This window comes from Dreissena polymorpha, chromosome 12 (genome assembly GCF_020536995.1).
Source record: "Dreissena polymorpha isolate Duluth1 chromosome 12, UMN_Dpol_1.0, whole genome shotgun sequence".
In the NCBI taxonomy this organism is placed as follows: domain Eukaryota; kingdom Metazoa; phylum Mollusca; class Bivalvia; order Myida; family Dreissenidae; genus Dreissena; species Dreissena polymorpha.
This window is the reverse complement of record NC_068366.1, coordinates 4,191,718-4,208,431: the sequence shown is the minus strand read 5'-3', so window position 1 is coordinate 4,208,431 and position 16,714 is coordinate 4,191,718. Positions and strand designations below refer to the sequence as shown.

The following is a 16,714-nucleotide window of genomic DNA, read 5'->3' as shown; positions in this document are numbered from 1 at the left end:
TTCAAAGTTGTAGGTGGAAGCACTTTGATTTTAGAACCAATGCTAAGGTTTATGTTTAAGTTTTATATTAGAGGTCACAGTGACCTTGACCTTTGACCTAGTGACCCAAAAATGGGTGTGGCGTGTAGAACTCATCAAGGTGCATCTTCAAATGAAGTTTCAAAGTTGTAGGTGGAAGCACTTTAATTTTAGAGCCTATGTTAAAGTTTTATATAAGAGGTCACAGTGACCTTGACCTTTGACCTAGTAACCCAAAAATGGGTGTGGCGTGTAGAACTCATCAAGGTGCATGTACATATGAAGTTTCAAAGTTGTAGGTGGAAGCACTTTGATTTTAAAGCAAATGTTAAGGTTTTAGCACGACGCCTACGGAGGACGGCTGACGACGAGCTGGCTATGACAATACCTCGGGTTTTCTAAGAAAACAGCCAAGCTAAAAATCACACCAATACTCAGTGTTCTCCATAAATTTTTAAGTAAATATAAGATTTTCAAACAAGCCAGTGACTAAGCACTAAAATAGGTGTTTTTGCGTTGTTTGAAATTAATATTTTAGGGTGAAAGTAGCCGGCACCTAGTTTGTAAGTAACCTGTGAAATCGCTGGCCGCTGGTGCTTCTGAACAAAACTGAATTCCTTAACGCAGGTGTTAGGCACAGATGCCTCTATATGAAAAGGGCAATAACTTATTTTAAAAGAAGGCATAATAAATAGGCAGCTTCTTAAATTTGGAATTTCACTGGCGAACAGGGCTTTCATTAGACCTGGAGCTGTGATGTTGAAGGTCAGACAGTTGGTCTGACTCAATGTTGACTACCGAGAATCTACTTGCAAGTATTTTAAATGAAAAAAAAATCATAGATTATGATCCTTCCAAGTACTTGGCTTAACTGTCTGCTGTGCAGTGTTAATCTTACAGGGTTAAGTTCCTCTCTATCCAGCTCTCTCCTGTACTGTAGCATGGCGTACGTGACATTGGCTGCACGTGCAGCCGCGTTGGTGGTTGGGTGCATCAACACTGCGTCCTACAATACATAGAAAACAGGTTCATTAGTTCAGTTTCAAACTATTTATTAATTGATTGCATTGAAAGCCGAGGGCTTATTGAAACACAACTGAGTCCATTTCCTGGGTAGAACCAGTACTTGGTGTCTTTCAAAAAGATCTAAAGAACGCTTCCACAGTGGGATTAAACCCAGGACCACCCATCTCTAGGGGGACACCATATGAGCCTTGTTCTGAGAAAACTGGGCTTAATGCATGTGCGTTAAGTGTCGTCCCAGATTTGCCTGTGCAGTCCGCAAAGGCTCATCAGGGTCAACACTTTCCGCCTAAACTGGATTTTTGTTTAGGAGGGACTTCCTTGAAACTAAAAATAACATAAAAAAGCGGAAAGTGTCGTCCATGATTAGCCTGTGTGGACTGCACAGGCTAATCTGGGACGACACTTTACGCACATGCATTAAGCCCGGTTTTCTCAGAACGCGGCTCATATATACTAGGCCTTACCATAACAAGAGGAGCTCACAAGGGGCTTGAATGTCAACCTCACTAAAATCCCTGAACTTTTTCGGCAGATAAAGGGAAAATATCTGAGTCATGCGTGATTCATTGGGCATGACAAGTGTATCACACATGCACATTTTGAGGTTATGACATATTTAAAGATTCATTAAATCTACTTGAAAATGTGAAAGCAATCCACTGCACAAACTTCAAACATTTTATGTGGAATGACCAACCAACCGAGTGACTCCAATATACCCCTCGCAAGCTTTGTAAGGCAGTATTAAAACATTTCTATTAGAATTTTAGAAAGCCAATGCAGCTAACCAGACATAATACTAAGCTATAAAGGTTACATACCACTCCATAATAGTTGCTGTTGACCATGATTGGGGAGCGCCCTCTCAGGTAGACATACTCCTCCCACCAGTCACTCACCTGCAAACAGTCATAAAGAACAACAGGTTACTTCTTGCCAAGCTTGTTTAAGCCAAGTGGCCAAGCCTGATATATTACACACCAATAGGGCAGTTCCCTTTTTTCTGTTTACCATACTCAATGTCAACACTTTAACTCTTTACCACTTAGATACGTATTTCCACGCATTTTGTAATCCCTTAGAAAGTTGTATTTTATTAAAGACCTTTCTTACTAGGTTCAAGTTTGTAAGGCTTCATCTCCAAACCGCATAAAACCTGAACAGACTGCGAGTTATTCACAGCCTGTTCTTGTTTTATGCTGTATGCCATTTTTACTTTCCTTCTAAGTTGGAAAGGGTAAAAAGAAATAATGAAATATCATCGCTACCATGCTGCATTTTAAGCGGAAATGATTATCCTGTTGACATCTAAATAATGATGTTTTGCTGTTTTTCTTGCTTTTTGTGTTTACAATATATTACATCTTGGTATCAAATTGTTTGTTTTGTTAAATTTGATTCTAGTTCACAAAAACAACGACTAAATAGTTGATTCTGAGTAATATAACCAACCAGCAAACATGACTGATATAACACCTCCAAGTTGACATAATGTTTTAAAATACAGTAGTTCATGAAAAATTTATCAATGTAGTGGTATTATAAACAAGACTATTGTCAAGCAATTTAAGTCCCCTACCGGCTCCACCATTGTCAGAAATAATTTTTTTTAGTCCCCTACCGGTTTCACGCGAGGGGACTTATGGTTTTGTCTCCGTCCGTCACACTTTTCTGGATCCTGCGATAACTTTAAAAGTTATAAATATTTTTTCATGAAACTTGGAACATGGATAGATGGCAATATGGACATTATGCACGTCATTTCATTTCGTTCCTACGTCAAAAATTATGGTTGCTATGGCAACAAATAGACTAGAAATACTGCTGAAAATGGTGGTTTTTCTGGATCCTGCAATAACTTTTAAAGTTCTTAATATTTTTTCATGAAACTTGAAACATGGATAGATGGCAATATGGACATTATGCATGTCATTTCATTTCATTCCAACGCAAAAAATTCTGGTTGCTATGGCAACAAATAGACTAGACATACTGCTGAAAATGGTGGTTTCCTGGATCCTGCGATAACTTTTAAAGTTCTTAATATTTTTTCATGAAACTTGAAACATGGATAGATGGCAATATGGACATTATGCATGTAATTTCATTTTGTCCCTAAATAAAAAATTTTAGTTGCTATGGCAACAAATATATTTTTAAAAATCTGGAATTTCTGACAATGGTGGAGCCGGTAGGGGACTTATATTGCTTGATGATAGTCTTGTTTATATTTGTTGCCATAGCAACCAGAATTTTTTACGTAGGAACAAAATGAGATGACATGCATAATGTCCTTATAGCCATCTATCCATGTTTCTAGTTTCATGAAAAATATTAAGAACTTTTAAAAATATCGCAGGATCCAGAAAAGTGTGACAGACTGACTGACTGACTGACGGACACACAGAGCGCAAACCATAAGTCCCCTCCGATGAAACCGGTAGGGGACTAATTATTATAAAGGTCAACAGGACTTATACTTATCACTTGCTAATTTTAACAATGGCTCAACAATAGTAAATTTGGCTTCCTTTTTTTATATATTTTTCTCCAGATAACCCTGTGAAACAGCTCACATGATCAGAATTTACATGGTCTAAATAAAGTTGGCTAAAGACAAGTTTGAGCCAAGGGGATCCCTAAGTCAAACAGAGGATCATTTAGTCCATCAAACAGTCAGTCAATAAAACCATCATGTGAATCAATAATGCGATCTCTCAATGAGTCCATGGGTGTTGAATGTTGGGGCAGTTTTCCTAATGTGTTTCAATAACCTGGAACCACATCTCACAAATGTGACCTTTCTTTTACTTGACCTGGTGACCTAGTTTTCAAATGGTTTCACTTAAGTTTAACTCTAGCCACACAAGGAAAACTGCCCACCCTCATAGCTGCATGTTTTTTTCCAATGGACCAGACCTTTTCTTTCATTTAACCGAGTGACCTAGTTTTGGACCCCATGAGACACTATTACAAACTTTGCCCAGACGTTATTGTGACAGTTCTCATCATGTTCCATGGCTTTTCACTCGAAATTCGGCCCCTTCACAATTGAAAATAAGGTCATTTTTCCCAACATTTATGAAGGAATTTCCCAAATTGTGAAAATTTTTTTTTTTATTTTACTTTAACATATTGGGCATCTCCCAAATTGAAAGCAATGAGCTCTAATATGATTAAGAATGCACAACAATGTGTCTCTTAATACTTCTGCACAATGAAAAAACCCCTGTTTAAAAAACTTTTAAAAACACGGTCTTCCCAAAATGAGCAATTATCACGCATGAATTTCCCATTTTGAAAGGCTAGGGCCTCTTTCCAATTTCCTGATGAAAAGCCCTGTGTTCCATGGTTTACAAGTTTTTTCTTTAATTTGATAAAGTGACCTAGTTTTTAACCACAAATTACAAAGTTTCAAATTCAGCTGAGCTATCATTGTGACAAAATGTTCTGACAAAGTTTCAGGAAGAATATGCTATAAATGTGACTTATAAGGAGTTAACAAGATCTTTTCTTTAAATCTGACTTAATTATCTAGTTTTTTACCCCACATGACCCAATTTTAAACTCGGGTGAAATATAATTTTGAAAAATGTTCTGACCAAGGTATATTAATATTAGGCTATAAATGTGTTCTCTAGATTGTTCACAAGGCAAATTTTGACCACAATGCTGACAAAAAGCAATCACAAATGCTCACAATAAGCAAGATGTTCTCATCTGAGATTAATATGAATAATACGTACATAGTTGGTGGCCCACCAGGATTTGAGGATGAGGTAGCGCTGCAGTTTCTTGCCCAGTCCTGACTGGAACTCATGGGCCAGCTTGGTCAGGCGTGCAATCTTCTCATCATCATAGATCGGCCGAACACTCAACAGGTACTGCAGAGATATTATCAAATTGTATCAAACCATTGACCCTGATATTTGTTAAGTTTAGTTCCAGAGTAGCGCTTTCTGCTTTTGTATGTTATGGTTTTCTTAAACAAAAATCCAGCCCAGGTGGGAAGTGTCATCCCTGATAAGCCTGTGCTGACTGGGCAGTCTAATCTGGGAGGACACTTTACGCACATGCATTTAAGCCCAATTTTCCTAAAACGCAGCTCATTAAAATACAAGCAGGAAAAATTCAATGTTTCAAATTGGGAATCTCTGATTTGGCAAAGTTACAATCATGCACTTATGAAATACTTCAAGCAGCTGAAGGCATGTTATAGCACAATTGAACAAATTAAGCAGTTATTATTTGATTGGTTACTTTATCTCTAAGGCATACAATGAAATCAAGCCTACCCTGCTGATGGTGTCACTGACTGCTGGCACAAACAGTTTGGGCAGCGAGGCCTGGTAGCTGTTCAACATTGGCTTCCTACCACCAAACATTCGGATCAGCAACTGTCAACAGAAACATTTCATTCTGCATTATGAATCAATTGCATAGTGCAAGGTGAACATGAAACAAAATAAAACAAAGCATGTGATGGCTTTGGCATCTGAAATTGAATGTGAAGGTAACTATCTGCCCCGTATCATGCGAAAATGGCTTTTAAGACATATGTCGCCAAAGGAGCTCCAGCCAAGTCTGTGGATCTACTGTCTTTTCAGTAGCTACCCTGTCTGCTAATTAAACCACAAACCCATGCGTGACAAAAGCAGTCAGCACAGCCCCTTACCAGATCATGCACATTCTGGTCTAGGTATATGGTGGCTACATATGGCATAAGCCCCATTTTTGCATGACCCATCTCATGTATTCATATACCAGTTAAGTTTCAGGTTGAGTTATTTTTTTTAGTAGATAATTTAAAGTGGGAGCAAAAGTCCAGTGGTGGGACTTTGGCTTCCGATTGAGGAGTCCATACTGACCCTAGAAGTATTTTCATTACGAAATTGATTCCACACTTTCCCCTCTCCACCCAAGAGTACCTGTGAAGCTAATAAGCCTATTGTCAGTTGCTTAATTATTCGCCAAGTGTTAAGGAAGGCTTCTGATCCAGTTATCGGGGAGTTAATGTAGTTAACTGAAGAAGTACTTTTATGTCTATATAAGACTACAGACCAGACATTGTTTGTTTTTTTGTTTTATTCTCTCACCATTTTGGGAATGGGACCGGGTCCCACTGAATTGGGAAAAATCGCTGCGTTTTTGACAAAAATTAGTGTTGTTGTTTTTTGCAAACAAATGCTTCAAAAGTGAGAATTGAAGTGTTTCAAATATAACATTCAATAAAGTGAAACTTGTAGAGCTAGATGGGAGATAAACTAAATGTTGATCTAAAAAAAAAAAAAAAAAAAAAATGTTTTTGTATTTGAAACCCTCATTTGGGAATTTTTTGGTCCCATTTGGGAAAAAAATATTATTTTTTCCATTGGGAATGGGGCCGGATACTGGCCTTGATTTTGAAAAAAAAAAAAATACTGCCTGACCAATAACCTTTAAAATTGCTAAGCAAATGCGAAACAAATCTTAATGAGTGCTGCTCTTTGAAAGACTGTTTTATGTATGTGTGTAAAGTGTCGTCCCAGATAAGCCTGTGCAGTCCACACAGGCTAATCAGGGAAGACACTTCATGCTTTTATGGAATTTTTCCTTTTAACTCTTCAAGTGCTGGAACCGAATTTTGAAGGCCTTTGCAAACAGTTTGGATCCAGATGAGACGCCACAGAATGTGGCGTCTCATCAGGATCCAAACTGTTTGCTTATTTGGTAGTATTCTTTGAAAAAAAAATTCCCAGCATGCAAAGGGTTAAAGGAAGTATCTTGTAAACCACAATTCAGTGTATGCAGAAAGGTTTGCCCATGATAAGCCTGTGAAGACTGCAGAGGCTAATCTGGGACAATAATTTAGGCACATACATTAAGGCCCAGTTTTCACAGAGCCGTACTCATGTGTTTCAAAGTGCGTGCATACCCCCCAAGCGCGTGTGGGGAATGAGACTGGACCACGTCCCTCGTACATCCAGCCATGGTACATGAGCAGAACCTTGAGGGTGTACTTGAGGGACAGGATGATGGCCAGCCATAGCAGGGTAGAGAACAGGAGGCAGCTGATGTACAGACCCACACCTTCGCTGCCCATCCTGAAACACAAATACTTGAAGTTTCCAGTAAATACTCCTTTAAAATATATATTTTTTTATAATTTTCAAAAGGTTTGCATAAAATACGCCATAAAACCGCCATTCAAGATCATCAAGGGCTAACTCATGAACAATATTTGTATATTACCATACCCTGGTATATATTTTTGCAGGAATCCAATGATCCCAAATGAAGGGTCATGGTCAGCCAGGCGGATGGCGAGGATGATGACTGCAACAAACAGCCAGCTGGACGGGGAACCAGGATAGGTGCCGGCCTTCACCTTGTTCTGAAACAGACATAGGACAGATGAAGAAAATGTGGGTACCAGCCAAAATCACACATAGGACAGGTGTGGCAAAAATTAATGTGGGATGCCTAGAAATGCCTAGAATGGATTTTCACTAAGAAGAGACAAAGGAAAGTGTCGTCCCTGTTTAGCCTGTTCGGACTGCACAGGCTAAACAAAGACAAAACTTTAATCACGCATCAAGTCCTGTTTTCCCAGAGTATTCAAGGCTCAATTAAATGGCACAAAATTGATTTAAATTTACAAATTGTTGCATCATTTGGATTACATCCTGATATCTGATTTATCTTTTTACATGAGAGCAGCTTGAAAGAAAAGTTATAAAACAGAAGCTTCCAATTCCTATTTGTTATAAGTAGGGAAATGTAACAATATTAACACAAACATTTTGGACTTGCTATTAATTCTTAAAGCCAAAAAATGCAAATATCTTTTCTCTTTGTTTACATGAATAATGCCTTTTTTTTACAGAAACATACTGATGCTATTAAAAGTAGCAAAATTAATGTAATTGCACAAACTGTATACCTAAACAATCGCTGCTCTAGATTATTTCTAATCTACACAAGCAATATTTCACTTCTTGAGGATTTCTTTCATAATTGAAATAAAATATGGTGATCGCTTATTAAAGGATCAAAGTACCTTATCATGATTCAAATCACACAAACACAGGCTGTTCACTAGATTGCAAAGTTCAAGGTTTGTTAAACCTTTGCCTAAAATTTGTAAGAGTTAGAATACAATTTTGGTGAGACAAACTCAATTGAACAAGAAACCAAGGAAATTAATTTTAGACAATGTTTGTGAAACTTTTTACAGTGTTTGCATATAATGTTATTTATGCCAATTAATAGAAAATATCAGGTTGTTTAGTTTAGTTTAAACCTATTTATTTTAGCTTGATTGCATCGAAAGCCTTAGGCTTATATAAACGCTCTCGAGTCCGTTTCCAGGGCTAGAACCCGTGTTCACATGGTGTCTTTGGGGAGATCTAAAGAACGCTCCCACAGTGGGGATCGAACCCGTGACCTCCCGGTCGCTAGGCGGACACCATATCCATTACACCACTGTGACCTATGGGTTGTTTAGAAGACTATGGAAGAAATAAGGTTTGCATTGTTTAAATGTTTTACTTAACTGTTTCTAATGATTCATATCTTTGTTTTACCCCTTACAAATTAAGAATTTTTCATTATGACATTCAGAACTTCAATTTGATATTGAGTGAAAACTTTGAAAAGCAAAAACAAAATATGTATGCTTTAAGTTTTTAGCCAAATTATTAGTAAGTGTTTTTAGTATTCAAATTCAGTTTAATATTAAACAGCTTTACATTGTATTTAAAGTTAAGTTTTTTTTAGCAATTAACCTTATGGCAATCTTACTCCTTTTATGAACAAGAGGCCCATGAGGGCCTGAATCGCTCTAATGGCTGGAATCAATATCACTTGATAGTATGAACAATCTGATTATGTTTTAAACAAACAGACCCAAAATTGGAAATTCATTTTTACTCTGATGTAACCCATTTTCAATAGGTTTTGAGTCCTCATTAATATTTACACACTGGACAAGTTTCAAAAGGATAGAACTTTATATTTAAACAAGCAAGAAATGTGTTTGTCGGAAACACTATGTCCCCTTCTGCGCCGCTTTGATTTATTTTTTTACCTTTGACCTTGAAGGATGACCTTGACCTTTCACCACTCAAAATGTGCAGCTTCATGAGATACACATGCAAGCCAAATATGAAGTTGCTATCTTCAGTATTGCAAAAGTTATGGCAAAATGTTAAATATTTTCATTTTTTTCTCAAATTCAAGGGGAGATAATTCTGGACTTATAACTCCAATATTGCTCATTTTCAATAGGGTTTGACTTGTCATTCAGATAAATTCACTGTGCAAGTCGGGAAATGATTGGATGAAAGTTGTGGACTTAATTGCGTAAACAAGCCTTATTTCACAATTTTCTCAAATTCAAGGGGAGATGATTCTGGACTTTTTACTCTGATGTAACCCATTTTCAATAGGGTTCGAGTCCTCATTAATATCAACACACTGAACAAGTTTGAAAAGAATCAGATTAAAAATGTGGACTTTATCAGATAAACAAGAGAAAGTCTAACGCACACACAGACAGACAGACAGAAACAATGCTATCCCATAAGCTCTTCTGGCCTATGGCCAGTAGAGCTAATAAAAAAACAAGGGTCAAAACCAGAGAGCTTGAGTCAAAGAAAGACTTACTTTCAAATTTCCTTTGGCTATTTAAAGGTACTGTCAACCGTGATTGACAAAAAAGAAAAGTTCTAAAATACCGTATTTTTTTACAATTATTAGTTTTAATTGATAAAAATATCACAACTGGTATATTACGTTACTTAAAAAAATTGTTAAATTTTCATATTTTCAGTATAATCGGTAATAAATTATACTGGGTATGTCTACCAGGTAACTACCAGTAAACTATAAATAACGCAAGTAGATTGATCATCATCGTCACTTGGAAAACCCAGGAATGCAAATTGTGCATGCATAGTGAATTTTATATATTTTATACATATAAAATTATCAATCTACTTGCCTTATTTATAGTGTGTATATTGTTACGTCACATTTGTTCGATGTACTTTCTATTTCACATCGCAAAATTTAATTACCGAATATACTATAAAAATATAAACTTTTTTCAAGTAATGTTATATACCAGTGGTGATATTTTAATCAATATAAACTAATAATTGTAAACGAATACAGTATTTTTCTTTTTTCGTCATTCGCGGTTGACAGTCCCTTTAAATGAATTTATTTAGTTCTGTTCATAACACTGTGACCTTACTTCATGATAAAGTTAATACTTGTACATTCATAATTTAAACTGTATCATACAAGAATTAAGATTCTGATGAAAATTTTCAATGCATTCATTGAATAAAAAACAAGAGATGTGTTTGTCTGAAACACAATGCCCCCTATTGCGCCGCTTTGAAATAAAATTTCAATATATCATTTGGCAGGTTTAGAAATTATCTCCCAAGCTTATTACTTTCCTTGGATTGTATTTTTTTTACTTTTGACCTTGAAGGATGACCTTGACCTTTCACCACTCAAAATATGAAGCTCCATGAGATACATGTGCATGCCAAATATCAAGTTGCTATCTTCAATATTGCAAAAGTTATGGACAATGTTAAAGTTTTCGGATGGATGGACGGACGGATGGACACTTTAAATGATATATGCCACCCAACCAGGAGCATAAACAACAAGAGCTGTCAGAGGACAGCGCGCTCGACTATTAGAGTGCTTGCAAGGGTTTTTTTTAGAGAAAGGGGAAGACGCTGGACGCTGGGTGAAAGGGGAAAAAAGAGTGCGAAAGAGACATATTAGAGGAAAAAATAAAAACTGTTCATTTCAATGTCTATAACTCATCAAAAGAGGCTTGTCTCCGTCCTTTTTGTTCTAAAACACATTTAACACGTATTAAAGTCAAAGTCCTTAATTAAGTTGCAGGTGTAGATCTAATTATGGGAAATGATTTCAACTATATTTCTGTACTGGGGCCGGGGGACGATGTCAATTTTGTGATTTCAATTTCATGATGAATGGGTTGACGATCTTGATCTGCTACCGTATTGGAAGGGAAAGGAGCGGCAGCTGCCGATTGTCTACTTTCACTTTCACAATGTTCGATGTTGATTACCTCAGAATCCTGCTGGGTTATAACGGTTTTCGATGATTCTTTCTTAAAAAATGCCTCGATGCGTTCAGTATCTTCCGAGTCCGAATGTTTAATTTTGTTTGTGTAAGAACGCCAATTGTGAGACATTTTTTTCTGTTTTCACGTTTATATCTTGGCTTGCACATAGCCTAGATGAAAATTCGACTGGTTTCCGGTAATTTATTGACGAGACACCCTTCTTGCGCAAGACCGGTATCCAGTAAAATAGTCACATGATTATTACGATTAGTTGCCCAGTTTACATGACGTAATTTAAGAGCTATATTTAGAATAACTGGGATTCCCAGATTTTTTGTGTTCGTCTGGAGAGAGAGAAAGATCGTTGTACATGGTGTAAATTGGATAATTGTCGAATGCCCAAAGGAAAAATAAACATTTCTTTGAGAGAAAATATTATATTTTGGTGAAAAATGATATTTTTGGTGGGGAAATTGTATTTTGAGGGGAAAAATTCTGGTAGGGGAAGACGCCGAATATCGGCATCACTTTCTTAGTAAAAAAAACCCCTGGCTTGACAGCATAATGTAAGCCATTATGGGAAAATTGTTCATATTCAATAATTTATTAGACGATCTTTCAAAAATAAAAAAAGGAAAAAATAAAATTGGGGGGGGGGGGGGGGGTTGAGAGGGGGTATAATGTGGGAAGTGGTCATTTATTAGAAGATCTTTCAAAAAAAAAAAAAAAAAAGGTGATGTTTAAAAAAAAAAATTGGGGGGGTAGGGGGATGAGAGGGGGGTATAATGTGGGGTGTGGTAATTTATTAGATGATGTTTAAAAAAAGAAAAAAAAATTGGGGGGGGGGGGTTGGGGGAAGGGATTCTGGGTAGGGGCGTGGGGTATTGTTTGGGTAGAATCCATTGCGGTATTCAGGTAAGTATTGTTTTGTCAAAGTAATAATAAAATGTGATCATAAATGAAGAAGTTATGGCAGTTTAAGCAAAATGTTCAATTATCTAAGTGTAATAGGTGCCATAATTATGTCAGAATGCTTGATACAGTGGTCTACTCTTGTTTATAAGTTGGGGTCATGTTGGTAAACAAGTATGCAAAATATAAAAAAATATGTCAAAGGATATAGGAAATATTTGGGGTAGTACGCAAACTTTAACATAGATTTATCAATAATATGCATATTCTAAGTATAAAAGGGGCAATAATTATGACAGAATGCTTGATAGAGTTGTCTGATTTTGTTTAAAGGTTGGGTCATGTTGGTAAACAAGTATGCAAAATATGACAGCAATATGTCAAGGGACAATGAAAATAATTGGGGTAGTATGCAAACTTTAACATTTGCACCCTAAGGGAACAGAGCGGAAGCGCCGACGCCGGGGTGAGTAGGATAGCTCCACTATATATATTTCATATATAATAGTCGAGCTAAAAATCTATTGCTTTTAAAATAAATGTTATTCACATTCAAATTAGACCAGAAATGAACTAAACTATCACTAAATGAATCAATACCACTGTGTTTTTATTGACTAACTACATAATTATGAAAGCAGTGTTATGTCACAAAAGCCCATGCAGACAGGTAGTAAGACTTAAGAGAGGTATTCATACATGGCTAGTCACTGTTATGTCAAAAAGACAAGACCACACAGGAGGTGATGTCAGTGACATGTTTGGCCACAGGTAATACCCAAAGTTCATGACCCACTATATAGAAATTGTGTTAGTGTAGACTGCAGTCATGTATAAGAAACACGTCTGTAAGAGCAATCATCACAATAATACCTGACTTACTCAACTTAAAATAAGTCAAGTGACAATTTACGCAATAATCTTCTTAAATTCTTAAGTCTTTGTTACATAACCACACAAGAAATGAAAATATATGTGTTGTGTTACTCCATGATAACAAACCAAACATTTTGCATCAGACTTCCTTACTTAAAAATAAAACATGACAATTCTAACAAAGCCAACAAAAAAAGGTGCTACCTTTGCTTTTCCGAGGCGCTTCTTCCAGGAGTGTACACCACTGTTCCATACAGCCCAGATGGCGTCATGGTTTACGTTCACGTCTACCCCCTCATGGGTCACAGTGAACGAGAACGCAACCGCAGAATGAGCCTCCGCCATTCTGAATACATGAATAATAGCTAGAATTATAGAGGTGAAAAATGTCCTATATTCTGTGTTTTTTTCTGGAGATTGTCAAAACACCTCTGTCAAGAGTTATAAAAGAAATTACTCATTTATGGTCTGTATGTTTTCTTTTTTGACATTATCAAAACCATGAGGACCCCAGGCTTGAAATTTCGGGGGAAACAAATGAAGTCACTTGAAAAAAAAGCATGTACACTTTATCACAATTACTTATTAAACAGTGGATTCTAATTAATCTCTAGTTCATTTTTCCCCCCATTATTTTCTTTGTCTACTTAACTGAAATATTCATCATTAATCTCAAATGCATCTCTGAAACCAAACTGTATAAGATGTAATTTGTTAAAAGAAAAAATCCTGACAATGAAAATATCATTTTAAATTTGTAATGCATTTTTTAAAGAAAATTTAATATGATGCAAACTTGTGTGAAACATACTTCTACTAAACTAATTCTTAAACAAGAGCACCGCATAACGGGTGCCACGCTCGGCTGCAAAAGCTTGTCAGAAATATATAAATTTTTTTAGAAGTCACGGTGACCTTGACGTTTGACCTATGTGACCCAAAATGGGTGTGGCGTGTAGAACTCATCAAGGTGCATCTACATATGAAGTTTCAAAGTTGTAGATGAAAGCACTTTGATTTTAGAGCGAATGTTAAGGTTTATGTTAAAGTTTTATATTAGAGGTCACAGTGATTTTGACCTTTGACCTAGTGACCCAAAAATGGGTGTGGCATGTAGAACTCATGAAGAAGAATCTACATATGAAGTTTCAAAGTTGTAGGTGGAAGCACTTTGATTTTAGAGCCTATGTTAAAGTTTGATATTAGGGGTCACAGTGACCATGACCTTTGACCTAGTGACCCAAAAATTGGTGTGGCGTGTAGAACTCATCAAGGTGCATGTACATAATATGAAGTTTCAAAGTTGTAGGTGGAAGCACTTTGATTTTAGAGCCAATGTTAAGGTTTTAGCATGACGCCTACGGCGGACGACGAGCTGGCTATAACAATAGCTCGAGTTTTCTCCGAAAACAGCCTCGCTAAAAATAGATTACACTATTTGAACAGGTTTGCAACTTGTTTTTCACAATTTTGAGATTAGGCAGCTCCTTCATTCATTTTTTCACAATTAGAAAAGGTTGGCCATTATTTTTTACAATTTAAAGTAAGGGGAAAATGCTGGAAAAGAGCCCGAGTAATAACTTGCGTCTTTACACAAGTGAGTACACAAATTTTAATTATAATATTTAATTTCAAGAGTATTTGTGATCTGTTTCATCACAGGGAGGTATGTACATGTTATTAATGCAGGCTAGTGGAGTATAACAATGTACACTCACCTAGTGTGATATAACCCACCAAAACACCACAATCACAATATACTTTCTATTTATCTATTGCTTGTATCACATGTTTTTATTGTAAAATTAAAATATCCATTTCAACAAAACATTAATAATTGTTATATTATATACAAAATAAAAAATAAAATAAAAGAAATACATATATGCCAAGCTATACCTGTTTCTCCTATATCCTACACAGGCTGAGTGTCAACTACGGTATGTTAACTGTCTAATTGTGGCTGATCTAGTGTCACAGGTTTTACCAACTGAAAAATACAAACACAACACTGCTACAACACTTTGTTAAATCCAGTCAATAGAATGATGCAATACAAGCCATAAACAAATCTTACAATACTATTTTGTGTAAGTATTAAACTATTATACAGTCATGTATGTGTATTGAAAAAAATCAAATTGCACACAGTGGTCTATACAATGACCTTAGAATAATATTGTCAATACAAATGATTAATTCTCTTTATCAGGATATACAAAAATATAAACAAATAATGAATGGTTGACCTAGTATTAGTCCAACAACAAACGCAGTTACCTGTCAAAAAAGGCAAGAGCAGTGACCTATCAGACATGAACTGTCAACAACTACATGTACCTACATGTAGATTATCAATATTATCAATATCAACTTGAGTGCATAAATTTAATCTGTCAACACATGTGACCTGTTCAATCCGGGTGACAAATTAATAGCATTGCCAATCCAGTTTGAACCTACCACATGATTTATGAAAGTTTTATATTCAATATCAATTATTGAGTTGCACTGTACCAATTACTTATCATCACAAGCGCAAATGAATGGAATACATTCCTGGACATTGAGCTTACACAGTGTTCTATTTAAAAGTATTTAAAACCTTGTTTGATGTTAACACATGGTGGATTGTTAACACTATTAAAAGTTGTTTTCCTTATTTATTACAAATTTGAGAAACACTAATATAAAAGTGCTCAAGCTTGTCCAAAACAGAATGTCTGCCCCTTGGACTCCCTTGATGACCTTTTTTGATATGATCACATTATTATACTGCAAAATTGTATTTGGAGTTTTTATAAATTAACTCATTCTTTCACAGAAAAACTAGTTTAATTAATTATATCAACGTTTTACCAGGCCTTGACATGCAGTAACTATTTTGACAGGGTACCCGGATGGAACCCTACTTTCAACTTTTGGTGACCCTCACCCAAACTAGGGTTCCCTCTAAGTTGTTTTGACGCACAGCGACTCTCAGCGTAAGGGCAAATAAGAAGAAGAAGCATACCAGTACATATTTTTATTTCATATATTCAATTCAGTTGCCATTTAACGTGATATTATGGGCATTTTTCACAGTTGAATTGAGCTGAAAAGAATTGACAGGTCAAAAGAATTAGTTAAAATATGGTAACTGACAAATTATCTGCAACACATTTTGCTACCAGTTGTTTATGAAAATATATATTATTTTCGATATTTTACATGACTCACCCAGTCCTCTAAGCCGAATGATCTGTAAAACAAAATTCTGTCTTTGTGTCATATGAATGAGCTGCATGAAAACTACATTTAGACTCACGTCTTACATCGACTCATTTCTGTCGTCAGTTGTCAAAACGAAAGTTTGGTTGATATTTAAATGGATTATTTTTCTCTTTCCGGGACATATGTTTAGTATGTTAATGCTGCATGAACAAATATAAGTGTATATGAAGTGAAAACACCCTAGAGGTATCGCCACATTTTTGTTTTAATTATCAAATGTTTAAGTGAATTTTGTTGTGGGGTCGCGAAAACCGATTTGTAATCGACCGTAATCAACCACGAGTAACTTACCTTTGCGGGCTAGATTGCACTTTACCGGTACGCAGTTGGTTATAGCCTTTGCGTAATCGGAATAGTTCGCGCATGTACCACATAATATCTGGTCCGATATATTAACGAGGGCTGTTTGTAAAACATGCATGCCCCCCATATGGGCTCTTAGTTGTAGTGACAGCCATTTTGTAAATATGATTTTGGCACTGTGACCTTGACCTTTGACCTAGTGACCTG

General features: G+C 36.1%; 1 protein-coding gene across 4 annotated transcripts in view; it reads right to left on the bottom strand.

Moving 5' to 3' along the window:
• The window catches only part of LOC127853840 (carnitine O-palmitoyltransferase 1, liver isoform-like), a 74,979-nt gene that overhangs the window by 43,556 nt on the left and 14,709 nt on the right, over positions 1–16,714 (bottom strand). For 3 of the 4 annotated variants that reach the window (XM_052388631.1, XM_052388633.1, XM_052388634.1), the window contains exons 2-9: positions 14,831–14,921; positions 13,136–13,277; positions 7,281–7,417; positions 6,959–7,127; positions 5,340–5,441; positions 4,791–4,928; positions 1,866–1,943; positions 917–1,024 (exon numbers count right to left, since the gene is read on the bottom strand). In XM_052388631.1, coding sequence (XP_052244591.1) covers positions 917–1,024; positions 1,866–1,943; positions 4,791–4,928; positions 5,340–5,441; positions 6,959–7,127; positions 7,281–7,417; positions 13,136–13,276 — 873 coding nt within the window. In that variant the 5' untranslated portion in view covers position 13,277; positions 14,831–14,921. Of the gene's footprint in view, positions 1–916; positions 1,025–1,865; positions 1,944–4,790; positions 4,929–5,339; positions 5,442–6,958; positions 7,128–7,280; positions 7,418–13,135; positions 13,278–14,830; positions 14,922–15,211; positions 15,231–16,714 lie in introns of those variants that run through there. The other variant, XM_052388632.1, reaches the window with a different exon arrangement.